General features: G+C 50.1%; 1 protein-coding gene and 1 long non-coding RNA gene across 15 annotated transcripts in view; one reads left to right on the top strand and one right to left on the bottom strand.

Moving 5' to 3' along the window:
• Positions 1-27,157, top strand: part of MARK2 (microtubule affinity regulating kinase 2) — a 60,438-nt gene that overhangs the window by 21,624 nt on the left and 11,657 nt on the right. For 4 of the 13 annotated variants that reach the window (XM_038564166.1, XM_038564161.1, XM_038564159.1 and 1 more), the window contains exons 1-7: positions 14,788-14,924; positions 22,502-22,681; positions 22,904-22,957; positions 25,745-25,793; positions 26,108-26,173; positions 26,261-26,331; positions 26,552-26,608. In XM_038564166.1, coding sequence (XP_038420094.1) covers positions 14,817-14,924; positions 22,502-22,681; positions 22,904-22,957; positions 25,745-25,793; positions 26,108-26,173; positions 26,261-26,331; positions 26,552-26,608 — 585 coding nt within the window. In that variant the 5' untranslated portion in view covers positions 14,788-14,816. Of the gene's footprint in view, positions 1-14,787; positions 14,925-16,692; positions 17,099-22,501; positions 22,682-22,903; positions 22,958-25,744; positions 25,794-26,107; positions 26,174-26,260; positions 26,332-26,551; positions 26,609-27,157 lie in introns of those variants that run through there. The other 9 variants (XM_038564156.1, XM_038564168.1, XM_038564165.1 and 6 more) reach the window with 5 other exon arrangements.
• LOC111091006 lies at positions 2,130-13,774 on the bottom strand. 2 transcript variants are annotated; one of them, XR_005373652.1, is made up of 5 exons: positions 13,272-13,774; positions 5,722-6,293; positions 4,451-4,540; positions 4,202-4,343; positions 2,130-3,412 (listed from the first exon to the last, which is right to left on the bottom strand). It is a non-coding gene; the product is annotated as an uncharacterized LOC111091006 (long non-coding RNA). The 2 variants fall into 2 exon arrangements; XR_005373653.1 differs by lacking the exon at positions 4,202-4,343 and having other exon boundaries at positions 2,131-3,412.

The following is a 27,157-nucleotide window of genomic DNA, read 5'->3' as shown; positions in this document are numbered from 1 at the left end:
ATACCTGGATTTGGTCCCACATTGGACTGTATGATTTGTACTTATTTATCTCTCTTACTAAGTAATCAGCTCTTTTGACGTCTGGGCTGTTTTATCTTTTTCTGTATTCCTTCCTCCCCCAGAGTCTTTTGGAGTGCTTTATGCATGGTCATCTCTCAATTATTTGTAAAATAAAGAGCCAGAAAAATTATAAAATAGGCATTCTTTACTTACAGCCACTCTTGAGGGAGTGTGGCCATATTGATTTGTAAATCAGACACCTCTTTATCCAGTTTTTGGACATATAAGTCTTAATTTGTGTCTTAATAGGTGTAATAATGACTAAAGAGAACAACTTTTTCAGGATGAGAGGTTAAGGAGAAAAGTTAATGCTGTTACTGGGTTGTGTTAAGAACCCAGAGAGGAAACCATATGGGGAGAACACACTGCTGAGGAAGCCCTGTCTGGCTTCCTGAAGCAGGGACTAGAGCCAGAAAGCAAGCCCTCCTAATTTTGCTGAGTTCTTTTCTTGCCTTTGACATCTCTGGCTACATTGTTGCTTCTGGTTCAGTTGTCCTCATCCTTCTCTCTTTTGGATGGGTGAACAGAGGTACACACTGAGTGTTGGGGATTTTTTTTTTTTTTTAAGATTTATTTATTTATTCATGAGATACAGAGAGAGGCAGAGACATAGGCAGAGGGAGAAGCAGGCTCCATGTGGGGAGCCCGATGTGGGAATCAATCCTGGGACTCAGGCAGGCTCTAAACTGCCGAGCCACCCAGGGATCCCAAGTGTTGGGAATTTTGTCCAGAGTTGGAGAGATCATGTGGTCAGAAGGCTGGAGTTATTTATAGTGGGAGAAAAGCTCAGGAGCGTGGCACAGGAAGAACTGATTTCACACCACCTCAGTGCCTGATGATGACGAGAACCCAGATTTTTCTTTGAGCATCTTGGGGGGAGATCAGTTGCTTTTTGTGAATTGACCAAGAACTGTGAAATCAGGGACCATGTTCTCCAGGACCATTGTGTATAAGGCAAGAATGAGAAAGATGACCATTTTTTTTTTCTTTCTTCTCAATTCGCTGATTTTTGTGACTCAGGGTGTGAAAGCTCTGACTTTTGAATCTCCTGTTTTGGAACTGGTGCTGAAGGCACTAGCTGTATAGGGTGGTAGCAAAAGGACCTGTTGGACTAGTCTGCTTGGACCCACTTCCCCCTCCCCTTACTCAGGGCAGGGAGACTGAAACTGCTGCTTGGGGCTCTGCCAAGCCAGTCTCTCCTCGTGGGTCACCTCCCCAGGGCAGTCAGGTGGGCAGCTCCCCACCCAGGAGCTCTCAGAGGAGCCAGGCTGCTGGAGAATCCTGCTGCGGATGGGCATAGGCACTAGGTGTGCCACGTACCCTACGAGGGGTGTGCCTCTTCAGCACTGCTCATGCTCAACATGCAGAGCCCTGGGGCCTGCTGGAAATAGACTCTGTCATGGTGCCTTTCCCTTGTGCCTTGTAGCCACTCTCATAGTAGGCAGAGAAGCTGGGAGGGTTGAGGAGCTTATAAATTGTGGGTAAATGAAGTCTGGGGAGGGAGAGGATCTTTCCCTAGAGCACACTGAGTTCAATGTTATAATGTTTCTAAGTCTGGAGTAGTCACCTGGGTTAACTTTAATTTTTTTTCAGCCCTAGGCAGAGAAGATTTTCCAGTATATGAGCCCATTGTCCAAGGCATATTAGATGAGGTTTATATAGGCCAGACTTTTAGGCAGGTTGACCTGATGTAAACCAAGGTCAGGATGTGGTCTTCAGGATGTGCATACCATGCCCACTTCCTGCTATAGTCTCAGGGACAGGGCTGGAAGGCTTAAAAGTACAGAGGCACTGAAAACCCTCACACCCACACAAGACAGACCCTCATTTTGCAAGTGGGGAAACACAGGTCCCAAGAGGGTGAATGACTTGCTTAAGGTAATATGACTTGTTTGAATGGGGTTGGGTCTTGGGACGCCTGGGTGGCTCAGTAGTTGAGTGCCTTCAGCTCAGGGCGTGATCCTGGGTCTGGGAATCCAGTACCACATTGGGCTCCCCATGAGAGCCTGCTTCTCCCTCTGCGCATGTCTCTGCCTCTCTGTGTCCCTCATGAATAAATAAATAAAATCTTTTTTAAAAAATGGGGTGGGCCTAGAATCTCTTGGGGACCTTACCTTGGCACTATACCCCCATTGCTTCCATTTCAGAGGCAGTCCTGCTGCTGAGAAGGCCTGTAGGGGCTGACCTGCAGACCTCATGGCAGAAGAGAGGCTGGAAAAGGATAGGTAGAAAGGCAGCAGTCCCCCAGCTTCACATACCAGATGAGTTCTGAAATCCTGCCAGACACTCCATCCATAGCGGTGCCACAAGGCCTTAGGGAATGGATTGAAAGCAACGAGTACCAACATTCTAGCCCTGACCTAGGTTGGAGGGCTCACGTGGAGAAGGGTTGTGTGACAACTCTCAGGTGAGGAGACTCCGGAAAAAGCAGGAAGACCCTGACCCTGACTTTCCCTTGTGAATTAAGAAGGCATTTATGGAGAGCCTGTTAGGTGCCAGGTACTACACCTAGGCACTGAGGACAGAGGTGACCTGAGTCCTGGAAATTGCCCTCAGGCTGCTCTCAGTCTTGTGTAACAGTGAACAAGGCAGCCACCAAGAGTTGTGAAGTAGGTCCTTCAGCAAGCCACGAAGTCTTTGTACAGGAGACTTGAAGTGATTTGTGTCTGGTACCTTGTGAAGTCAGAGGGATGGAGCAGGGAAAAGCTTCCTGGAAGCCATGTCTGAGCGGAAGCTAACCAGGAAGAAGAATGGGAATGGATGATGGAGGAGAAATACTTGGGGCAGTGAGAGACTGTAGCAAAGGCCTTGAGGTCTGAGAGAACATTCTACATTTGAAGACAGTTGGCTGGAGCCCAGTGAGACTTGAGGAAGGGGCAGGGGCCAGGCTGGAGCTGCAGACAGGGAAAGGGAGCCAGCCAGCTCATTATGCAGCTGAAGGAAAAATCCAGAAGCCATGTGGGTCTAGTCTGAAAATCAGTTATACACACACACACACCCTTACACACATGTATATACACATTTATATGAATCAGTCATGTGTGTTGAAGGGATACTTTGACTCTGAAGCCATTACTTCCTCTTGCCAGTGCTGAGTGCCCTGCTGTCATGACTGTTGGTGCCCTGACTCCATGTTGTAGGGTGACCGGGCTGGTTTTTTCCATGCTGGTTTGGGTGGAGAGGAAACAGAGGCCACAGTCCTGGTGGGGCAACTCTTTTGGAGCAGGCTGGCTAAAGACACTCTGGAGCTTCTTCAGACCCAGGGGTCAGGACCAATTTCCCTTTTCTCATGGAAGAGTGACTCACAGGCCATTGCTGCCACCTGAGCTTCTGCCAACTTTTCAGAGGCAGCCTGTGGAGGCCAGTAGTAGCATTTGGTGAGAAAGAGGAAGTACCTGGTGACTGTCCCTCCTGCCACTCCTGACAGACGTTTCTGTCGCTAAACAGCACCTCTCTGTGGCAGCCTTGGGATCTGCTCTGGCAAAGGTTCTGCCCTCCCCATGGGAGGGGCCATTACCTGTGGCATCTGCTCCACCCTTGGTCACAGATTGATTAGCTCGGACTACACAGCCAGTGAGAGTCTCCCTTCCCGCCCATCATCAAGTGCTGGAGTGGCAGATCTTAACTTACAAGGTTGTAGAAACGACTGTGCTCCAAACTGCAAGGTTCAGGGCAACCCGGGTGGCTCAGCCGTTTAGCGCCTGCCTTCAGCCCAGGGGTTGATCCTGGGGTCCCTGGATTGAGTCCCTCATCGGGCTCCCTGCATAGAGCCTGCTTCTCCCTCTGCCTATGTCTTTGCCTCTCTCTCTGTGTCTCTCATGAATAAATAAATAAAATCTTTAAAAAGAAAAAGAAAAAACAAAAAACAAACTGCAAGGTTCAGAGCAAAGCTGGCAAAGCGTGTAAAAATTGACCTAAGGTTAGAGCGTGGACTGTCCGCCTCAGCAAGGTGTATGGGACAGTCTTTCACTTCTGACCACATATGGATACTGTCCAGCAAACAGCTGGGTTGCCCCCTCTCCTGCCAGGGAGTGAGTTTTGTTCCCATGCTAGCCTGGCTTTTACGGTTTCCCTTTCTGCCTTTCCCCAGGGACCATAAACCTGCCCGCCTCCTGTTATGTTCTAGTTCTGATAGGAGTACCATTCAGAGTTCTTGGCAGGAGACCAATTCACTTCTTCCTGGGTTGGCTTCCCCTCCTTTTCCCAGGGTGTTTGATGTGCATGTTCTCCAGAATTCCTTACACAGCTGGTTGGCTCTGTAGTGCCCAGAGATTGGAGCTCTCCTGCAATGGGGTACTCAGCTGCTTCCCTCCCTGGTTTTAGAGGCTGGGCTTGAAAATAGAGAATCATAATCTCCCTTCCTCCCCCTCTTCCCCCCACCTTGACCCACCTCCGAAACTGCCAAGCAAACTGGAGTGACCATCTCAGAAGCTCCCAGAGGGACTCAGCCTGCCTCACTGCCCTGCATGACAGCAGCTATCTGTAGGAAGATTAATGCCCACATGAGTATGTGAACTCCAGAGCACATTATTGTCTTGGGCTAGTTGTCTGTGGCAGATATGGACTCATTCTGGTGTTAGGGAGACCAGGGCTCCTTAAAGGAGATGGTGACCCAGCCAGATGTGTGTCTGCCCAAGGCCACCCTCTTCTCTGATGCATGGGGAAATGGAAAGTGCTTCTAAACACCCCACTCTTCAGAAGAGCTTGGTGGGTGGTTTGGGGAGGTTATTCTTGGAATCCCTTGCAGCACAATATCCCTCTTTTTCCTAAGCCAGGTTCTTTAGTTCCTAAGCCAGACTGCTACCTTCTGTTTTTAAAGTGTAGGGGTTTATCTTCCCTGGCCTCAGCTAGACTGTGAGTAGAAGGTCAGGAAAATGGCAACTGCCCCCCCCCCCCTTGCTAGAAGGGGGATATTGGGGAAGGGAGCACAGGTTGCCAGCAGATGTTTCACATTTCCCCTCTGGCTGGCCAGAGAAGGGGCACCACCCTAGCCCTCTTCTGCCCACCTCTCCAGCCAGCCAAGGGAACACCCAAATGGAAACATCATCTTGCTCCTAGGGCTCGAGTGCCTGATGCAGACACCTGACCAGAGTAGCTCAAGCTTGCTGAGAGAGGAGGATTGATTATTTAGGGGCTGTGACAAATGGCTTTGCAGAGGAGCAAAGTTTGAGAAAGAACCTCCTTTTGCAGAGCCAGGGGCCAGCTTCTCTGCAGCATCGCCATCAAGAGTTTAGACTGCCTGAAGCCACGGGCTCTGGTGCTAAACAGTCTCCCTCCTCTTTTCTGTGTCTTGTGGCTAGTGCTATCACTGTCAGGTTGACCCTCTGGTTAGAGAAGATGATCCTGATCTGGTCCCCAGACTCCTTGCTGCCTGAGCCCTTCTGCCGTGGAGGTATATCTAATTTGCCTCCCAATTCTGACTTTGAGTAGGGCAAGAAATGATTGTAGGAAGTTCTGTTTGGGTAGTTTGAGCCTATAGGCATCTGAGAATCAAGTACTTGCTTTATCCAAATATCCCCATGGAACGTCCCTTTTTGTATAAACCTTATACCTCAGACATTTCTTGGTGGGCCAGAGAGGCTGTTCTTGAGTATGAACTTAGATTCGGGCTCTTCAAGGAGTCCTATGTTGCCCATCCCTCCACCCCCAAAAGAAACTAACCTTTCATAAGAAGAACGTCAAAGGAATTGACGTGTCTCAAGGTCAGTGTCTCAAGGTCGCCGGATCATAAGTGCATTTGGCATGGTTAGCTGCTTTGGCGTTTGGTGAGAGATTTCAGCTTTATATTTGAGCAAAAGATTTCTTGGCGGGAGGCCTCTGTGCTGTGTTGCCAGTGTTTGCCCTGTGTACAGGGTTTGCCCCCTCCCTCCCCTGACAGGTTGTTTTAATCCTCTGGCCTATAAACAAGTGCAGCAGAACGTGTCAGGCCAGCTCATATGACCTCTCTTCATGGGGTAACCAGTATCAGCTTTAGATACCGCAGTCACTTGACGTGGCAGAGCTGTCAGGGGTAGAGAGGTGGAGATGCCAGGAGGAAGCCTGCATCTGCCAAGGTAGGTAGAGTGGTCCCCCCTTAGCCAGTTACGCTTTCCACAGCTTCAGTTGCCCATGGCCACCCAAGGTCCAGAAGCAGATGGTCCTGTTTCTGACACATTATCCAAAGGTCAGTCTGCAATGCCCACATCACTCATATCACTTCATCTCACAACATAGGCACGGTGTCATCTCACGTCCTGACAAGAAGAGGGAATACAGGACAGGAAGATATTTTGAGAGAGAGAACACATTCACAAAACTTTTATTACAGTATACTGTTAAAATTGTTCCATTTTGGGAAGCCTGGGTGGCTCAGTGGTTAAGTGTCTGTCTGCCTTTGGCTCAGGGCGTGATCCTGTGGTCCCAAGATCGAGTCCCTCATCAGTTCCTGCATGGAGCCTGCTTCTCCCTCTGCCTATGTCTCTGCCCCCCTCCACCCCCGCTCTCATGAATGAATAAATAAAATCTTTTTAAAAAGTAAAATTGTTCCATTTTATTATTAGTTATTATTGTCAGCCTCTTCCTGTGCCTAATTTATAAATTAAACTTCATCATTGGTATGTATCTATCAGAAAACACAAGTTATATATAGTTGACCATTGAACAAGGGATTCGGAATGCTGACCCCCACACAGTTGAAAATCTGTGTATGACCTTTGACTCCCTCAAGACTTAACTACCCATAGCCTACTGTTGACCTTACTGATCATATGAACAGTTGATTAGCCCATATTTTGTATGTTATATGCATTAAATACTGTATTCTTAGAATAAGCTGGAGAAAAGAAAATGTTACTAAGAAAGTCCTAAGGAAGAGAAAATACATCTATAGTATTGTATCGAAAAAAACCCGTGTATATATGGACCCGCACAGTTCAAACTCGCATCATTCAAGGGTCAGGTGTATATAGGATTTGGTGCCATCTCTGGCTTCAGGCGTCCAGCGGGGAGTACTGTGGAATATCTCCCATGGATAAGCAGGGACTGCTGTAAGGGGCGGTAGGGATGTGACTCCTTAATGGAGACCAGGTAGGGAAAGTCAGCACCCATGGGACAGGGGTGAGAAGAAGGCAGTTTCATTTCATCTTGCTTTCACTCTTCCCGAATTCCTACTTCTGGTGTCTCATTTCTCTTTCTCCTATATCTCAAATCCTGGCTGCAGGGGCCCAGGACATGCAGCTGTTTCGGGAAACTGCCCCTGAGACAGATGCATGCTAATTCATGGATATAAAACCCAACACCCAAAATCCTGTCTTCCCAAACAGTGATCTTGTGTTGTGTGAAGAACAGCTGGTGGTGGGAGCCTGGCTGCCGCTGAAGGCTGCTGAGTCTCTGAGCCAGAACCACCCCGGAGCTGGGAGTGCAGCTAAATTTCCACCACCACTCTCACCCCCTCCCCTCACACAGGCTTCCCTGTCTCACAGCTGAAGAGGCAGCACTCTTCAGGACACGCCAGAGACTCCAGCCACACTGTGTATGAGCTATGTGTGTCCATTTCTTAAATGCTAGTTACATGTTGCATTTCGACTACTGATTTGCAAGATTCCAGATCTGTATATCTAGGAAATATTGGCAATATTGCTGACAATTGTCTATCGTGGGAGCTGGGGGGATGTACTCCGGATTTTCCTAGGGTGGGATGTATGGGTTTAATGTGCTTTTTATCAAGGCACAGTAGAGTGGCCTTTTATGGAAGGTATAAAACAGTTGAGCTGCTGAAGCCTTTGCTGGCTCTGCCAGAAACCCAAGTCCAGGTCCCAGTCGTGCCAACAGATGAGCAGCACTTGATCTTCATCTCAATTGCTCTGCCAGGCCAGTTCAGAAAGATCCATCTCTTTCTGGAGATAGCATTTGTGATGAGCATTAGGTAAAGAAGTTAAAGCCAAAAATCCTGTCTTTTTTGGTAACCTACAGAAGAAGTTGGGAAAGCATATGGAATTATAGTAATAATAGCCAGCATGTCGTGAGCATTTAGGATGTGCCAGGCATTGTTCTAAGTATTTTGGACGGGGTTTGATATTTGGTAAATTCTGACTTGATACCTTTTGTATTCTCTTGGTAGGAACCCCTCTATGCCTGTGGGGTCTTTGTGGTGGTTGCATGGACTAGATAGAACAACAGAATGGGTAGCAGTGACTTCCTGCTGCCCAGCTAGAAGATCAGATCTTCTTCTGATCAGAAGCATCCGGGGTGGGTTTTTTTGTCTCAGTCTTCAGATCCTTATTTAAGCCACCATGCCTATTAGCAATTAGAGCTGCCCTTTGGGATTTGGTAGGAAGGGTCTGTTTGCCTCTGTAGGCACCCTTTCTTTCCTGCCCTCTCTAGGTGAATTTGAAGGTGATGAGCTAGAGACTTGGCTGCCTGCTTCCTTCAAAATACCCAGCATTCTCTTGTCTGCAGTCTGTTTAATAGTGCATTTAACAATACCCAACAGTAGCCTCTTTCTTCCCCAGCACCACCTGTGAATTGATGGTTCTAGTTCCAGATGGCTTCCACCACACTGAACTCTTTACTTATTACTCTTACTCTTTTGGTAATCCACACCAAAGATCCCTGCTCCCAGGTTCATATCAGAGGACAGAGGGCTCAGACCCTCAGGGACGCCTGTGGCTCAGTTGGTGGAGCATCCGACTCTTGGTTTCAGCTCATGTTGAGGTCTCAGGATCCTGAAATCGAGCTCCGAGTAGGCTCTGTGCTTTGTGTGTAGAGTCTGCTTGAGATTCTCTCTTCCTCCTCCTCCTCTGCTTGTGCGCTCTCTCTCTCAAATAAATAAACAAATCTTTAAAAAAGAAAAAAAGCTCAGACTCTCTTCCTAGGACTCTGTCTGAAAAGATGAATTAACTATAAAAAGTACTTGTTAAGAAGTCACTTAAAATGGATAATGGCTGTCTTCTCATTCTCCATATACTCTCTGCTCCCTAGGGCAGCTGCATGAACAACTAGTGTGCCCTGAGTAGAGCTGCCATTGCCACCAGTAAGTGAGCAATATTTGGCTTTAGGGGATACCAGGCCTACAAGCAGAAGCTGACATATATACAGTCTCACTGAGAAGCTTTCCAGTCTTCTCAACCTAACTTCTGACCATTGAGCCCTTTTCCAAATATCTGGCCAGCTAGCTGAGGCATCCGCCCAGTTCGTGGCCACTTAGTAACAGGGTCCAGTGGTCTCCGCCCTAAGTCCAGGGTTGAGGCCACAGTGATCCCAGTGAGGTAAATGGGAAGTACATCCCTGGCTTTAGGTGCCGAGTTGGGAGACCATTCTAAGGAGCATTTGCTCCTGATAGGTCAGGGGACTGTCCCAGGCTCCCTTTTCTTCTCTAGCTGGAAGAGAGAGCTCAAAAGGTGTTCCCTAATTAGCCTTTCTCTCCTGTAAGACAGTACCTACTCAAAATTCCTTTACAAACTCCAGCCTCATTTTTCAACTCAGCCTTGGTTCATTTCTCCTCAGACCCTCCCTCCCACCTGACCACCCCAAATGCTTTGAAGCCCCCTCCCCCAGCTCAAGAGCTCCTCACCCAAGGTTTGAAGGTTACAGAGCCTCAGTTACTGCTGTCCGTGCTGCTTAGGGAGCAAAGAGATGTTCCTAGGTCCGAAGGCAGAACTCTTGAGTTAATTTTCCCATTCTGGACTGTTTCTTAATCTTAAGTATGGGGGTGCCTGGGTGGCTCAGTCCATTAAGCGTCTGCCTTCGGCTCAGGTCATGATCCCAGATACCTGGGATCAAGCCCCACATTGAGCTCCTTGCTCAATGGGGAGCCTGCTTCTCCCTCTGCCCCTCCCCCCGCTTGTGCTGTCAAATAAATCAATTAAATCTTTTTTTTTTTGGGATCCCTGGGTGGCGCAGCGGTTTAGCACCTGCCTTAGGCCCAGGGCGCGATCCTGGAGACCTGGGATCGAATCCCACGTCGGGCTCCCGGTGCATGGAGCCTGCTTCTCCCTCTGCCTGTGTCTCTGCCTCTCTCTCTCTCTCTCTGTGTGACTATCATAAATAAATAAAAATTAAAAAAAAAAAATTAAAAACTTTTTTTTTTTTTTTTTTTTTTATGATAGTCACACAGTGAGAGAGAGAGAGAGAGAGAGAGGCAGAGACACAGGCAGAGGGAGAAGTAGGCTCCATGCACTGGGAGCCCGACGTGGGATTCGATCCCAGGTCTCCAGGATCGCGCCCTGGGCCAAAGGCAGGCGCTAAACTGCTGCGCCACCCAGGGATCCCCCAATAAAATCTTTACAAAATCCTTAAGTATGGTTAACATACTACTCCAGATACAATGGTGGGCCCTCATGAGTTGGTCTAAGATACATTTGTTCCTTGTCCTAATTGAACTTTTGGTAAGTTGGAGATTTCTTGACCAGTGTGTCGCAGTATATTTGCATATGCTTTGTGGAAGTGTTCTTACTAGTTTGTAGTCATAGCATCTCTTACAAAAAATAAGTTGTCCTTCTAGATACCAAATGACAAAGACAAAAAGAAACACAAGCACTGCTTCCACCCCCCAGAAAGCTTGTCTGTGAGCTACACTCACTCCCTTGATCGCTCTAAGGGTTGAGTGAGACCAAATTCTCAATTTTAGCTGATTGGACTCCTTGTCAGGAGGTGCTAGAAACAGTCCCCCGACCCCTACCCCAGTGCCACTGCTCAGGTGCTGTCACCTGCTTGGGTTCCTATCAATCTGTTGTAGAAGGAAGATGACACCTCCACCTGTGAGTAAGGACAGCCTTGTGGGAGTTTGCTCCTGCACAGAGTGGCCAGTTGGATTTTTAATGGTCACATAAGTAGAGCAGCCACATTGCAGCCTGACCAGGTGGGGACCGTTCCAAGGCAAGAGTGGCAGGGATAACCTTAGGTGGTTTCCTTTACTTATTTCCTTGCTTGAGCTCTGACCTCTGGCCAGGGTGACTTTTGGGGCAGCAAGCACTGTCCCAGTGTTTTTTCTTATATTTACTCCTCCTCCTTCAACACCCTCTTTGAAGCTGGAGGAGTAAGGAGGCAGTCTTTTTTCCACTTCCAGAGGAAGATACAGTGGCAAGAGGCACATGTCTTATTCGGCACCTTCCAGTGTGGAGCTGGAACTGGGTAAGACCCAGAAGGCTGTTTCCCAGCCTGGAGCTGGGTCTGCTTCTCCGAGTGAAGGTGTTCTAAGGGAAACCATGTTGGAAGGGCAAATACAAAGGGTTAAACCTGCACTCAGGTGGAAAGGCTGTTGCATAAACGCTGAGAGAAGTTTTGTGTATGTGTGTGTATATTTTAGTATCTCGTGCTTCTTTTTTACTTTGTGTTGGCAAAAACCCCAGGAGAAGATGGGAGATTCTGGGAGGAGATGATTATGCTGGGTGAGTCAACTGAGCTCCCCAGCTGCCGTTTTTAGTTCCTTTGCTTTTCTGTAACAGGAGGCAGCTTGGGGAGGGGTCGGGGGCAGGGTGGGAATGCCGATTTGTGCAGCAGGACAGGAGGCAGGTGTGTATGGATGAAGTTTTTTGGCATTCTAAGGTTGACAGGGCTTTACAGTCATTACATTGGTTCCAGGAGGAAATATTAAAGCAGAGCTCATTGTGATTTACTGTGATCTCACAGTAAATGTCTCCTCCAAGTCACTCACTTCTCCAAATCAGTAGCTCTTAGAATGGCTCGAGCTGTATTGCATTGTTACAGCAAGACAGTGGTTTTGATAGCAGAGCAGTTGTGAGGTTGAAGGAATGTGGAGAGGCAGAGAGCGGTCTTAGGTGGGAGGGCTCAGTGGCATGAGAAAGTTCAGAGGAGGGCAGCCCGGGTGGCTCAGCGGTGTAGCACCGCCTTCAGCCCAGGGCCTGATCCTACAGACCCAGGATCAAGTCCCACATCAGGCTCCCTGCATGGAACCTGCTTCTCCCTCTGCCTGGGTCTCTGCCCCTCTCTGTGTGTCTCTCATGAATAAATAAAATCTTAAAAAAAAAAAAAAAAGTTCAGAGGAGAGCCCCCCCCCCACCCCGTGACAAAAGGAGGGGGCTCAGGTTTGAGGGGTGTCAGGGATGAGAGAGTGTGTTGGGGGGGTAGGCCTTCCTATCCCTTAGCTCTGCCTGTATTCCGTCTCCAGTCTACCTTGGGGACCACTTTCACCTCCAGCATTGTGTCAGGAGAGAGCACCAAAGGCCTTGTCATCACCTGCTCATGGAACTAATGCTCCATAGATGCCCTCCATTCTTGGGAGAGGGGGGATCTTGTGGTTCCCACCAGCTTGGATGTTGTCTTTGGAGGACCCAGACGTGGGTTATTGGTATGGGTCCCCGAGACCATCATGAAGATACCCCCACACCTTTTCTTATTTATTGCTTCATACACATTTATTCATCCAGTACCTACTGCATGCTTACACACTGTGCTAGAGGCATCTTTGTGGGGGCCATGAATAAGATGGACCCGGGTCCCTCTCTAAAGCACTGCCTAGTGGGAAGGCCATACAGGAACCAATGACTCCAAAGGGCAGCAGCTGTCTAGAAAGAGGAGAAATGGGTCTTGTGGCAAGAGGTTTCAATCTCTCCTCTGCCCTTGTCTTCCCTTCCAGGAGGGTGAGGTGACTGTAAGGATCAAAAACTTGTACCATTTTTATTCCTCAAGTATTTCAACATGGGCCAACTAGATGCGGGTAGTAAGCTTTAGGCACTAAAAGGCATAAAAAGGTGAGCCCAACACCGTCTCTGATTTTTCAGAGTTCCAGGAGGGGAAGGTGTGGTGACAACTGAGTCCAAAGAGATGAATGGATAGAGACAGGATCTCCTGTGAGATCCAGAGAAAGGAGAGATCACTCTATGCTAAGAAGATGTTTGGTAATTCCTTGAACAAAAGGATTTGTGATAAACTGGGGCTACGAGTGTTTACTGACCTGGATCCCTTAAAAGATGTTATGTGATGGCTGGAGACTCACTCTCAGGGGGTTTGTGTGCATCTGTGTATAACTCTCATACCACAGTTCTGAGCCATTCCCTACCTGGCAGGCAGAGTGGTAGAGCTAGGGTCCAGCTGCTGATCTGTGACCCCAGAGTGATGCGCTTTGCTACTGCACCATAGACAGCCAGACTGTGTGCTAAATAAAAACACAAACTAGAGGCATAGAAAAGGAAGGAAGAGGGAGGCCCAGGCACCTCAGCTGCACTGGTTAGTCTTCATCAATATCCCACAATCCTCTGTAAAGTGAGCCAAACCTTTTTGCTGCAGGCTGCCTTCTGCCTCCCCCAGAGCCCTGGGCTGCTGGCAGCCTCTCTCCTGTGATATGGAGGAACTTGTTGGTCTCCATGGTTACAGTAACCCACTGGTACGGGGCGGCGCCGAATGGAGTGTGAGGCTGGCAATGTGAGCTTCCCCCAGCCCTTGGCACCATGTGGTACTGGTATGTCGGCTATTTCTTAGACCTTTTCTGGGAGGAAGGAGTTAAGGAGCCCACGAGGAAGAGAAAAAGCAGGCACACCTTCCTCTTCCTCTGGGCTAAGAGGCCAGAGGCATGGCTGGTTTTAGGTTAGGGAAGAGGGTCCTTTTTGCCTGACAGCCCAGCCATGGTAGAAATTTGACTTTTCCCTGTACTAGCTTCACTCCACTGATGCTTTGAGTCAAGTTCTTAGAGATAATAGCTCTTCTCTGGGCTCAGAGGACCCCTTAATGGGAAGCAGGTTCCTATCTGAAAGAGAAGCAAGATCTTAGGAAACACTGTTGAGACCTTACTGCACGCCGGACACTGCGGTCCACACTGGGGTGCGTTTCTTCCTTTCGTCTTCATGCCGATCTTGTGAAGTGGGTACAGCTGGTGTCCACATATCCCAAATAACGAAACAGGCGCTAAAGAAGTCAAAGAATCTTGGTCGTGCTCAGTGAACTAGTAAGGAGCAAAGGCAAGGCTCTCACCCCAGGGCCGTCTGCTTCCAGAGCTCTGTCGTGCTATCCTGCCTCCCTTACTAAGTAAGCAGAGGTAACTGTGATGCGTCTAATATAATATACAGTTTCCTCCTCTGAGTTTCTAGAAGGCAGAAACCAGATCTCTCTGAACTTTGCAAACTGGCCCTGGCTCCAGAGGTAGGCCCTCAACAAAGGTTTGCTGAATTGGCAACAGTAATTGGGAATTGAGATAGAGACCAGACCCCAGTGAGCAGATTCTTAGGGATGAAATGGTACTAGAAGCTGGTAAAGCTCTGCTTGCTCAGTAGAATCTGTCCTGTTTGAGGAAGAGCCCAGCATTTCAAGTAGCTGCACAGGCCGGAGCTTTGAGAAGTACTTATTGCATTGTGGCTTCCATGCATGAAGGGGAGTGAGCTGGAGGTGCTGGATCGGTTCTGGTCTCACTCCAGGTCAGGTCTTGTCTGCTGGTCCCCCCAGACACATGCTGGCTTCTGCCTTCAGGTGAGGCTTGCAGCTCAAAGAGCTAGCAGGCAGTGAACTACCACTCTTTGGGCTTCAGTTGCCAGCTCTGCAGTTCTCCTCTGTCGGGGAGGAGCACCTGCCCCGGCTACAAAGAGAGAGCAGCGCTCTGACACTTTGACACAGTCCCACCTCCCTTCTGCACCAGGGTATTAAGGGAAGGTGGGTGGGGGGTCCCCCAGGCAGAGCCACCATGGCTAATTTTGAGTGCAGGGAGGTTGCACCCAAGCTCTCTACCAGTTAGTGCTTCCCACAGCCTTACAAGATCTCTCCTACCCACAATGCTCCTCTGGTTTGTTGACTCTTGGCAGTTGAGAGTGACAGTTGCTCAGGATTAAAGGATGCAAAAAGGTCTCCTGGATGCAGTGAAGGAGGAAGGGTTAAAGAACTTGCCACAGCCACATGACTTGTCAGCTCAGCCATACCCATTTCTCCCCAGCCTCTCTGAGGTCAGTGCTTAGTACTTCCTCAGTTTACAAAACCCCTTACTGATTCCCACAAACAGGATTGAGGAAACAATCCTTCTGTTACATTGCAAAACTCTAGGGACTGGAAAAATGAAGCCATTTGATCCTATTCTGGCCTCTGAGCGAAGGGGAAGGTGATCACAGACAGTCCTGAGCCCAGGGTCTGGAATAAGCTTTCAGCTCTTGCACTGAGATGGGGGCCCACTTTGGAGAGAGATAGAGGAGCAGGACGTGCTGTGGGACCTCCCGGTTATGTCCTCACAACAGCCCTACATGTAGGCCTGAGCCAGACACCAGGCATTCCTGTTGCCCTAGGCATCTCCCCACTCCCCCACCCTGCTCCCCTCTCCACTTCCTTATCTTCTTTGGGAGGGTGGGTACCAGCAAAGGAGGCCTCAAGGAACAGCAGAGTGCTGACCTGGACTTGAAAGCCCTGGGCTCCGATCCCAGTTCTGTGATTCAGTTTCTTATGTGTAATATTAGGGTGCTCCCTGCAGGTGTGGAGAACATAGGAAATACGGGGCTGCAGAAGGTAGTGTCAGGAACGTCCAATCTGTTGATCAGGGCTCCTGTGTAAGATGAATACTGAGTAGCATGGTCTCCCTAGTATCCGTGCTCAGGTGGTGGGAGGGCACACAGGACGTTTTGCCCTTCCCTAGATGGGTTGATGGCCTACCAACGTGAGACCTTTCAGGAGTTGCTTAGTGGTGGGACGCCTGGGTGGCTCAGCGGTTGAGCATCTGCCTTTGGCTCAGGGTGTGATCCCGGGGTTTGGGATTGAGTCCTGCATCAGGCTCCTTGCATGAGAGCCTGCTTCTGCCTATGTCTCTGCGTCTCTCTGTGTGTGTGTCTCATGAATAAGTGAATAAAATCTTAAAAAAAAAAAAAAAAAAAAAGTTGCTTAGTGGGAAACATCATAGCCTGGAGAAATAGGATGAAGTCAAAGTAAATCTGGGAGCCAGAAGAAAGGCATGACCGGCACACAGAACTCAGACGAGGGAGGGCTCCAGTAGCCCCAAATTAGCAGATGCCCAGACAGGAAAGCTTTGCAGGAGGAAGGCATGAGGACCAGCATCCCTGCTGGCCCCGGCCCTCAGAGTTCTTAAAGCAGTGATGTGGGAGGGGGAGTGATGGAGACTGCTTGGAGGTTGGACAAGAACCAAGGGTTGGCCTCCCAGAATCAGGGCCGGAAGGGACTTAGAGGGACATTTGTTTGGTTTCCCATCTTTAGGGTGAGTTTTAGGATTAAATGTCTCATTCTGTGGTGACCAGAGTTTTTAGTCTAGAACCCATTGACCTCTAAAGGGTTCCTGACTTCCCTGAAGTTATGTCCCCAATATTTTGTGTATAAGTGGAATGTGCGTTTTTCTAAGTTAAACACTGCTTTTTGTGAGGCAGGAGGTCCATCTGCCACTGTTGGATTGCTGGTTTCTGTTTAACCCCTGCCTTGTTCTCAGGTGGTTTGCTGGTCTTTGGCAAGGGTTAGCAGGCCTGATTCACACATACTCCTCCCAGCCAATTGGAGCCCCTACCCAGGTCCCACCTGCTGCAGGTGAGATAAGGACTTTATGACAGCCCTGTCTCCTCACCCTCTCCCAGCTGTTACCCAGCAAAGCACCTTTGGGAGGGTGGGGCAGCCCACTTCCGGAGAGGGGGAGGGAAAAGGAAGTTGATCTTAAACCCGCCTCTCTCTTTCTTTCTCTCTCTCCCTCTCTCTCTCCCTCTCCTTCTCCCTCTCCCCCCTCCCCACTGCCTCCTGTCCCTTTCCTCCCACCTCACTCCTGTAGTGTCCTGGGACCGCATGCACTTTCTGGCCACCAGGCCCTGGCCTGTGGGAAGCCGTGGGGCTTTTTTGTCCCTGTCGGTCTCCTTGCCAAGCCTGGTCTCTCTCTGCTAGTGGTGGTTTCGGTTGCGACACAGTCCAGGTTCCCAGGCAGGAGCCTCTCGGGCCTGGCTGCTTCACTGTTTTTCACTGAGGAGGTGGTGGAAGGTGTCGCCTGCTTCGGCTGAGTAAGGGTGGCTGGCAGAGCCGGCAGCCCCCGCCCTGGGCCTGGCTCTTCCTGGCCTCTGTACTTTGCCCTCGCTGCCTGACAGGTTCTGCTGTGGGCTCTGCTGAATGGAAGTTGCTGGTAGTCCTTGCCCCTTTCTCCAGCCGGGTATGTTTTCCCCTTTTCTGCTGTGAGATTGCCCCTTCCTCTTAACCACCCAAACACAGGATCTTTAAAGAAGTGCTAAATGGAGCCAGGCGCTAGCACAGGTAGTAAAATTCATGGAAAGAGGCACTGGCTGGGAAAGGAAGAGGGGGCAAATACCGGAAGAAGAGTCTCCATAGGTTGAATCAGCAGTCACACCCAGAGTGGGGGCGGGGGGGACAAATGGAGGCCCAGGGAGGGCGTGCCAGTGCTCCAGTAAGGGGAGACTCGGATCTGGGGTGGCCGCCCGGAGCCAGCACCCGAGGGACCCTGTTCTTCCCACAGTGCCTGGGCTTACTGTGCCTCTGGCTGGGGAGTACCTGCCTGACTCCTCCCAACCCTGGGGAAGTCTCAGGACACTTAAGTCCAGGCCTGAATGCGGAGTCCCACCACACAAGCTTTTCTAGGGGAGAACTGTTAGTAGGAGCCCCCAGCGTTAGGGAAGGAGCCCTACCTACCTGAGTCAGCACTGGGCCTCTGGGGTGGAGGCTGTCTTCCAGGCAAACCTGGCAACACGCCTGAGGCTGAGTTTAGAGATCCTAGGTTGAAGGGCCTGCTGGATAGAAGGCTCTTTCTCTTCTCCCCGGGTCCTATGTTCCATCTCTCTGTTGAGCCTCCAAAGCTGTTCAGGTCCTGCTTCTGAGTCAGGCTTGCTAAGTCACCTGTGTAGTCTGCTGTTGGTTCCAAATACTGCCTCACAAGGCGACCCCCTGTTCTTTCTGAAGGCTGCCTGAGAGTCGGGCTGTCAACTTGCAACAGACTTCCTCAGGTTTTTAGGGCTAGCTTGTGGTGTGCTGTGGGCTTTGAGAATGTTTGGTGTTCCTATCTTACTGTGAGCAGGGAGGACAGAGGTAGAGGGAAGAGTGTGACTACCCAGATCCTGTTTTGTTGGCCTCGAAGGGCAGCCAGTCCTCAGCCCCCCCAACTGGTGGTAAGATCTGGATTCAGGCTGAGTGGGCCTAGTCAGGACCACAGAAGAGACTGTCTCCATACCCTTGCCTCCACTTCAGCCTTCAGGGCAGCGACCTCGTGTGGGGCCATGGTCCAAGAAACATTTTCTACTGGACACTTTTTCCTTTCTCCACTCCCTCTCTCGGCTTCCTTCCCTGGGCTTTCCTCACCTTGGCCCACATCCTTGCTGTGGGAAATGTCTCAGAGAAGAGGTGAAGGGGAAGGAGAGGAGGGCTGTAGTCTTTGGTCTTTGAGTCCGGACAGTTGGGTGATTTTGGTCCTGAAAGGGGTATGGGGTGAATTTGGGAGCATGGATCAGTGTTCTTTGCTTCCCTGGGTCCTGGACAAGTGGAACCTTCTCTCTTTCTGTACCGGATGCCCTGCTTGGGACCAACCCTTCACAGCTACCCTGTCTGGTCACCTTCCACGAAGGCTAGGAGGGCTGGTGCAGGCTACCAACGTGGGTCAAATGGGACAGCATCCACAGCTCAGCCTAGACCCCTCTCCAGTGGGGAGGACCAGAGCATCTCTTGTGGCCTTGGTCTCTGCTGGGCAACTGCTGGCTTTAGAGGGCTCCACTCAGACGTGGAAGTCTCGTTGACAAAGAGACCTTTGACTTTGCAGTCGTATTTGGGAACTAAAAATAATAGCAAAAGTGGTTGTTCTTCACTGAGCACTGGATAGAGCATTTTACGTGTGTTCTCTCATCTAATGTGAAGTAGGGAATATTTTATCACCACTTTACAGATAAGGAAACTAATGCCAGTAAGCAGGGGAGCCAGGATGTGAACCTGGTTCTGCTTGACAGTGCTCCTTGGCACCCACTGGACCATCTCCTGACAACAAGTATGTGAAATCATCCTGCGCTGGTCCTCTTTTGGATGGTTTTCTTCCCCGTTTGTAATAATCTCCTCTCCCACTTAAGTTTAGTGTTAGTAATAATAAAGTTATCATGTGTTGAGTAATTGGCAGATTTAGGATTTGAATGCTGGCCGTTTGTCTCTGGCATTTACACTCTAACCACACCTCTCTCTGTGTGTGAGGGGGGAGGTGGATGGCAGAGCCCCTCTTGTGGTTATGGATGTGCTGAGGTCTGGTGTGCAGCAGAGCCTGGTGGGGAATGCTGTCCTGCTGCATGCACTGCATGGATGAGCCCCCAGGGCCAGAAACACCAGGAGGGAGGAGCAGAGCAGAGGTTAGGAAGCCCAGTAGGATTCCCAGGTTTGGCTTCAGAGGGGCGACGGGCCCAGATCTTCAAGTCAACACTAAATTTCTGTTACCAGTTTTGAAGACTTGGAGACGGCCAAGCTTCTGCCGCCTTTGGCTCATATCCTCAGAAAAGAGGGGAGTAACAAAAAACCTAGGGGGGGTGAATTGGAGGTTGCCAAGGACACTTTGCCCCCCATCTTCCTCTCATGAGAGCCGGGCAGAAGAAGGCTTTCCTTGTTCATGGAAACCCTGAGGTTGGCCAGGTAGGGTGGTAGGCAGTCTAGCAGCACTTGCCGGGAAGATGGGGCTGAGAAGAGGGAGGCCGTGGAGGCCAGGCTGTCAGGACCCTGATGGAGGGGGCTCAGGGTAACTGGTAGACTGTGCTGAAGGCAGGTACCAGCAGGGCCTAGGAATGCCCTCCTTTCAAGGGGTGTGACCCCAAGGGTTGCTTTGGAAAGGTAAAAAATGGGTGTTTGAAAATATACTGGTCTAGCAAACACTGTTTCAGGACCAACCAGACATAGGTAAGCAACAGGGTGTCTGAAACACTGAGGGCAAGAGAGTTGTGTGGGCTGCAGTGGGCAGACAGCAAAGACCCCAGGGACTTGGTGGAGATGGGAAGGTTGGTGAGGGCTCGCAGGAGAAAGAGAACACTCCCTAAAGGGTGTAAGAGGTTGAAAAGGACTCTGCTGAGATGTCAGGAAGCTCTCCCTTCAAAATCGACCATATGCATGGGATCTCTTCTTTTTTTTCCTCGAACGCCTAAATTCATGAGCTTTTGGGATCTGAGTCAGACAGTTTACCCCAAACCAGCCAGCAGCTACTATGCAAAGAGAAAGAAAGGCCCTCAGTTGACACAAGGAGGAAGGGGGGGGAACGGCAGTGGCAGGGTATTTGTTTTCTGTTCTTGTTTTTCTGCCTGGAAGCATCTGGTTAGGGAAACAAGCTTCTTGCAAAGAACCCTGGACAGTTCCTTAGGTGGTGTAGCAAGTCCTTCTTGTTCCTGTGGTTGTGGAGGGCTTCGTGACAGCCCAAAGGGGCCATGAAAGGAAGACTTGGACTTATACTCTTCTGGTCACCCTGCTTTCCTCCACACGGTCTCCTTGAAGTTTCCAAGGTAGCTGTGGATGGTTCTGGGACGAGGCTCTGGCAGCACTCTGTTCCCAGTATGTGAGAGCAATGGCATTAGGTGCTCTTTGAGTGGTAAATCAGGTCCCCAAACAAGACTTAGACCAGACTCTTATTCAAATATAATTCACATGCCACACAATTCATCTGTTTATTTTTTTTAAGATTTATTTATTTATTTATTCATGAGAAACACAGAGAAAGAGAGAGAGAGAGAGAGAGAGAGAGAGAGAGAGATAGGCAGAGACACAGGCAGATGGAGAAGCAGGCTCCATGCAAGGAGCCCAACGTGGGACTCAATCCCGGGTCTCTAGGATCACACCCTGGGCTGCAGGTGGCACTAAACCGCTCCGCCACCGGGGCTGCCCCAATTCCTCTGTTTAAAATGTACAGTTAGGGGCACCTGGGTGGCTCAGTTGGTTGGGCATCAGCCTTCGGCTCAGGTCATGGTCCTGGGGTCCTGGGATCCAGCCCCGCATTGTGTTCCCTGCTCAGTGGGAAGTCTGCTTTTTCCTCTGTGGCTCCCCCACTGTGTGTGCGCTTGCTCTCTCTCTCTCTCTCTCTCTCTCTCCCTCAAATAAATAAATAAAATCTTAAAATGTACAATTTTTTTTTTTAGGATTTTATTTATTTATTCATGGGAGACAGAGACACAGGCAGAGGGAGAACAGGCTCCCTGCAAGGAGCCCAATATGGGACTCGATCCCAGGACCCCCGGATCACAGCCTGAGCCAAAGGTAGATGCTCTACCAGTGAGCCACCCAGATGTCCCAATAAAATGTACAATTAAGTGGCTTTGAGTAAGTTCACAGAGCCATGTAGCCATCACCACTGTCAGCACTTCATTAGAACACATGCGTCATCACAGAAACCCTACACCCCTTACTTGTCCCCCCTAAGTCCCCACCCTCAGCCAGCCCTAGATTAATCTTTCTCCGTGGATTTGCTCATTCTGAACATTTTAGATAAATGGAAACCATATAATGTGTGGTGCTTTGTGACCAGCTTTGTTCACTCAACGTCCTGCCTTCAAGGCTCCTCATGTGGTAGCAGGTGTCAGTACTCGCTGCTTTTCATTGCCGACCAGCATCCCGCTATGTGGCTTTCTCCACAGTGTGTTCTCCATCTGTCACTTAATGGCCATTCATGGTGTTTCCCTTCCGGGGCTCCCGTGAGCATAGGATGTTATGAACACACATTGGTATGGCTGTCCGTCACCTTCCTCTTAGATACTCACCAAGGGGCATAGCAGCTCTGTGTTTAGCCACCTGAGGAGCACACAGATTTTTTAGTAAATGGATGTTTTCCTCTGGGCCGTGCAACTTTGGGGTTATGTGTATGTAGCTGTTCGGTGCCCTGGCCATCACTTCTGCTTTGTCACACCCTTTTTCGAGCAACAGGATATCTGAGGAGGGCAGACAGTCGCCTTGCTCCGACCCTGTCATTCAGTTTGTTCACAGCACAAGTTTCATTGAGCATGTACCATAACTCAGATTGTGTAGGTACTGGGATGTGTCAGGGAATAAATGAGTTATGCCTGCCTTCATGAGCTTCCATTCTCGTCGGGATTGACAACAAATGAATGTAAAGTGATAGATAATAAAAGTAAAGGTGAAGCATTGGGTGGTGATGAGTGCTTTGACGAAATTCTGACTGTTCGGCTCCTGGGGCTTTGGGGCTTTGCCGTGTAGCCTTGTCACAGTGTGAACAGGCAGCAGGGCGGCCAGCAGGAGGCACTCGCCCACAGGGGGGAGGTGCGGAGATGCTGGTGGCTTATTGAGGGTGGAGCCAGCAGTGGCACAGCGGTGGGACAATGCCAGTCCTGAGCTCCCATGCCCATAGGTCCCACAGGTCCCACAGGATGTTGGCACTGGACCATATGCTCTACTCCCTTGGAGTGAAGACTGGCTCATTTCTCTTCCCCCTCCTGCGTTTGGATCCTTTCCCTGCCTGCCAGCCCCCTGCAGTCCATCCTGATTCCTCCAGCCTCTTAGGTTTTTTGCCGAGAGCTAAGGAAGGGCAAGGGTCTGGGGAACTGAGGGCAGCCTACGGAAAGGTGTGCATGTCTCCACCCTGCAGCCCACCTTGGGACACCTCGACCCCAAGCCCACCAGTAAGTCCAACATGCTGCGGGGCCGCAACTCAGCCGCCTCTGCTGACGAGCAGCCCCATATCGGCAACTACCGACTCCTTAAGACCATCGGCAAGGGCAACTTCGCCAAGGTGAAGCTGGCCCGGCACATCCTGACTGGGAAAGAGGTGAGCTCCGGGGGCGGGGCCGGCCGCACCTCCCAGCTGTTGGCACCCAGCAGGAAGCGGTGGCACCACTGCCGCAGCCACCTTCTGGTTTGTCAGGTGGAAGTGCTGAGAGGGATGGGGCACAGAAGAGGTGGAAATATAGAGGAAGAGGGAGAGGAGAGTTGAGTCCTGGGTTAAGCCTGCTCTAAAGAGGGAATCTGGGGCTTTTTGTCTCATGTGCAGGTAGCTGTGAAGATCATTGACAAGACTCAACTGAACTCCTCCAGTCTCCAGAAAGTAAGCATACAGCATTTCCTGTTGCTTTCTAAACCTCTCTTTAGGGGTCAGTGATCTACTGATCTCATGTGGGCCTCCCTTTGAATCCCCAATTTTAAAAATCTCTAGTCATTCACTGTCCTCACTGCTCCATGGCTCTGCTATCTCTGGGGCTCTGATTGGATCCATCACGTTAACCCCTCCTGGATAGGCTTCCTGACCACAGGCACTGGCTCTTTAGAAGTCTTTCTGCCCTTCCCTGCCATTTGGCCTATCTAGGTGACCTACTTCCTACATCTTGTTATCTTCTGGCCTGTGGCCAGCTCTGTGCAAAAACACACTTTCGTAGCCATTACTAGAAACATGCCTTTGGGTAACTGCAAGATCGGGAATGATCCAGAGGAGTGGCTCTAGACATACAGGGACCCTGCCACCAGATTCTATGCCTGCTACATTTTAGGGGATGAGAATATGGAAGACTGGCACTGGGGTTTTTAGAAGCTAAACTCCAGGTCAAGCCTGTGACAGTTTGCAAGTGGAGGACAGGTACTCCCAGTTTGCCTCTTCACTCCTAAGTTCCTCTTGGCTAAAAGTCATGACATCATTTGCATGTAGTGTTCACTAGGTGAGGTTGAATTTTTCCTTCCCTCCTTAACTCAGGGTGGGAAACTGAGGTCTATGTTAGCTAGCTGGTCAGGGGACTCCTTTAGGTAGGAACACCTACCCCCTGGTTGGGAAACTGTGAAGAGTTCGTGGGGACATGAAAAGGAGGCTTTTATTTGCAGTATGGGACAGCTTGCTGGTGGTGACAGGTTGATGTAGAACTGGAGACTCTCTGCCCTCTCCCCTCATCTTGTGCTCCAAGCAGTTAGGGGGAAGGAGGAAATAGCCCATCTGGCTCCCCAAAAGCTGCCCCTGGTCAGTTGGGTCAGATTTCCTTGTGCCCTCACACTCCCCTGACCCTGGCTCAAATGTGCTAACCTTGATTCACCTTAGTTCTTTCTATCATGAGATAGACTGAATTTTTTTTTTCATTAGCACATGTGTTATTTGAGTTAGGAGAGGTCATAACTTCATGCAGCAGTCAACTACAGTGAGGTTGGGAAGCTTAGGGCAGGGTTTAGGGGCTGGTGTTGAGAGAGGCACTAGCATCATGGAGGTTGAGGTGCCTTGACTCGCTGGCATCCAAAACCAAGGTGTTTCCTATTTTTTTGTTAGCCCTGGGATCCCCTCAAGGTTCTTTGGTTCAGAGGAAACACTGCTGTCATCACTAGGGCTTTCCTGCTTAGAGCTTTCCGGAAGGAAGGGAAAGAGGGCTACTCTTGATGTTTTGGCCCAGACCCTACAGGGTGGAAGCCAGTTTGGTGTGGGCCGTTTGGTCTTTGGTGCAGTCCAGCCTGCCATATGGTAATAGCCACAGTCAGTCAAGCCATCTTATCTCCCTTTTTTTCTCCTTGCCTCTTCCTGACTGGCTGGAAGGCAGCAATGCCAGACAAATGTAGCCATTTGAAAAGCCTATTAACACACTCTTACCAAGGCCAATCTGATTCTGGCCAAATCACTGTTTAAATTTGATCCCAGCAGTGATCCGTAAAAAGGACAATAGTGAAGAATCTGTCCCCCCTCAGGGTTCTCAGCTAAGCCTAGAAAACTCCACATTATCCTAGGAGAATGCCCCTTCCAGGCCAGTGGGTGCTCTCAGGAGGAGAGCCCTGGCCCCCACCTCCGACCCCATCTCAGTGTTGCTTCCCACCCCTGTGGTAGTATCCGGGATTTTTTGCCTCCTTATCCAAGACAATTGCTGGACCAGGGAAGAAGGCACGAGAAACCTGGGCTCTAACAAGAAAAGGGAGCCAAATTCAGAATCAGACTCCTGAAGATTGGAAAGCTTGTCTCTTCTTTTCCTTTCCAGATTACAAAAGCTCTCAGACCTCATTAAGAGGAAAAACCATGTTCACTTGATTCCATAAACTATCCTGAATTAGGTCTCCAGACCTCACCTCCCCCCAGAAAAACCAAAACAAAATATAAACAACTAGTTCTGCTCTCTGTGCAAATGGTGAGGCCTGGGAGTTACCAAAACCCCACCTCCAGTTCTCTGGCCCCCGCAGAAAGAATGGAGTTCGTTTCTGTCATCTTTCTTTATGGAAATACATGGTTTGGAGTCCCTGATTTTGTTTCACAAAGAGAGCGTGAGTGTGTGGAGGTGGGTTTGATTAAAATTGGCATCAGCTATATATAGGAGCGGCTTCTTCTGTCACCGCCCCAGAGGCCCAGCAGAGGAGGGCCTGCTCACTAGTGCAGAGTCCTCTGACTTCTGTAAACCAGATGATGGGGACCCCCTTCCGACCACCCCCCAACATACACACACACACACACACACACACACACACAGACCAAATGAGTCTGTTTTGTCACTGAACTTTAGCGGCAGCCCTGGTTCTGAATATTCATGTACATGGGCTCACACTCCCTCCTTCAGAGGCACCCAGCCAAACCTGTCTGCTGTTTGGGGGTTGGATTTGAGAAGACTGCAACAGAGGGCACGTGGTTGGTTTATCCAGATGCTGAACTCGAGGGTACAAGTCACTAGAGCCCGGCTTTCCTCTTGCTGACACTTCTGCTCTTGTTCCCCTTCACCTACTTCTCAGCCACTGGGGACAGGCCTGGCTGACCTGGACAGCTGTCCTATTTCTTTTCTCTGCCCCTTTTCTCTTTTGGGAGAAAAATCCTAGCAATGGCTCTGTTTGGAAGGGACCTGAAGGGAGCAAGTAAAGCAATCATGACCCTTGATGTTTTATTTTCCAGCTATTCCGCGAAGTAAGAATAATGAAGGTTTTGAATCATCCCAACATAGGTGAGAACCACCTGTCGTCGTCCTTCCTTCTTCCCCCACAGCACAACTCCACTCCCCAGCCTGTATTCTTCCTGAAGGCCCGCTGCTTTCTGAAGTTTGGAGTCCTTGAGGATGCCTCTGGGGAAGCCTAGCTCAAAATCCAGCTCTGCCTCTGGCACACCAGGCCATCCCTAGTAGTGTGGCTGCCATGCAAGGAACTTGCCCTCATGGCGGAAGGGAGGGCTTTCATCCCCAGGATGCCTCTGTTCACATTGGGGCTCAGAATGTGGCTCCTACTACTTCTCTGACTTGTGGCTTGCGATTTTCTTTTGTAGTTAAGTTATTTGAAGTGATTGAGACTGAGAAAACTCTATACCTTGTCATGGAGTATGCCAGTGGAGGTAGGTGTGGAACTGCCTCTTCCTGGGTTTCCCTGTGTCCCCCAGCCCCAGTAAGTTCCGACCTAGCCCCCACCCCGTGTCTTGCAGGAGAGGTGTTTGACTACCTGGTGGCTCATGGCAGGATGAAAGAAAAAGAGGCTCGAGCCAAATTCCGCCAGGTGGGTGTGGCTCCTTTTGCACCGAATGGGCCTGATCTCTGCCTTTTGGGGTTTGGCATACAAGAAGGAGCTGCCTCTCTCTCTGAGTGGCCTGTAGAGGGTCCTTTAGGCTTTGCCTATCCCTATCACAGAATAAGGCTGAGTCTTAGGATCACAGATTGGCCAGCCCCATGGCCCCCCCTCAGGTGCTACTGGACTAACCCTTCTTCCTTCCTTTCAGATAGTGTCTGCTGTGCAGTACTGCCACCAGAAGTTCATTGTTCATAGAGACTTAAAGGTAAGGCATGCTCCTGTCCCCTGTGTCCCTTGAGTCGGGGCTGGGTTGTTTACCCTCTGTCATTAATGACATAACCATTAGGCCCTGAGTGTTCAGAGAAACTCCAGCTTTTAAATTTTTGGAGATGATGAGAAAGCACCTAGGGCTGCTTCTGACACAAGCCTTATAATTGGACTTAGATCTCATCTCAACCAGTGAACAGAGAAGTTCTCTGTTGTCCCCTCGCTGGGCATGTCACCTTCCAGGGTTTACAGGGTGTGGTGGGAAACGATGTAGGCTCTGCCCGCTGTTCCGGCAGCCCAGCCGCTGACTGAGGACAGAGCATTGGCTGTCCCACAGCTGCCTCACAGCGGCTTTGCAGCAAAGCCGGCTTTGCTGTGACTAGCATTCACTCACCTCTTTCCCTGAGATGTTAGAGTGTGAACCACCTCGGAGGCTCCTGGCCCCGCGGTCCTGGCAGATATGACTGCAGTTAACCCGAGTGTGATGTGGTGCAGCCCCTAGACCCCCACACTCCTGCCGCTGCCTATGTGAGGGGTGGCCTGCGCT

Source organism: Canis lupus, chromosome 18 (genome assembly GCF_011100685.1).
Source record: "Canis lupus familiaris isolate Mischka breed German Shepherd chromosome 18, alternate assembly UU_Cfam_GSD_1.0, whole genome shotgun sequence".
Taxonomy (NCBI): Eukaryota; Metazoa; Chordata; class Mammalia; order Carnivora; family Canidae; genus Canis; species Canis lupus.
Note: the sequence above shows the minus strand (reverse complement) of the source record. Positions and strands in the feature narration are given on the sequence as shown.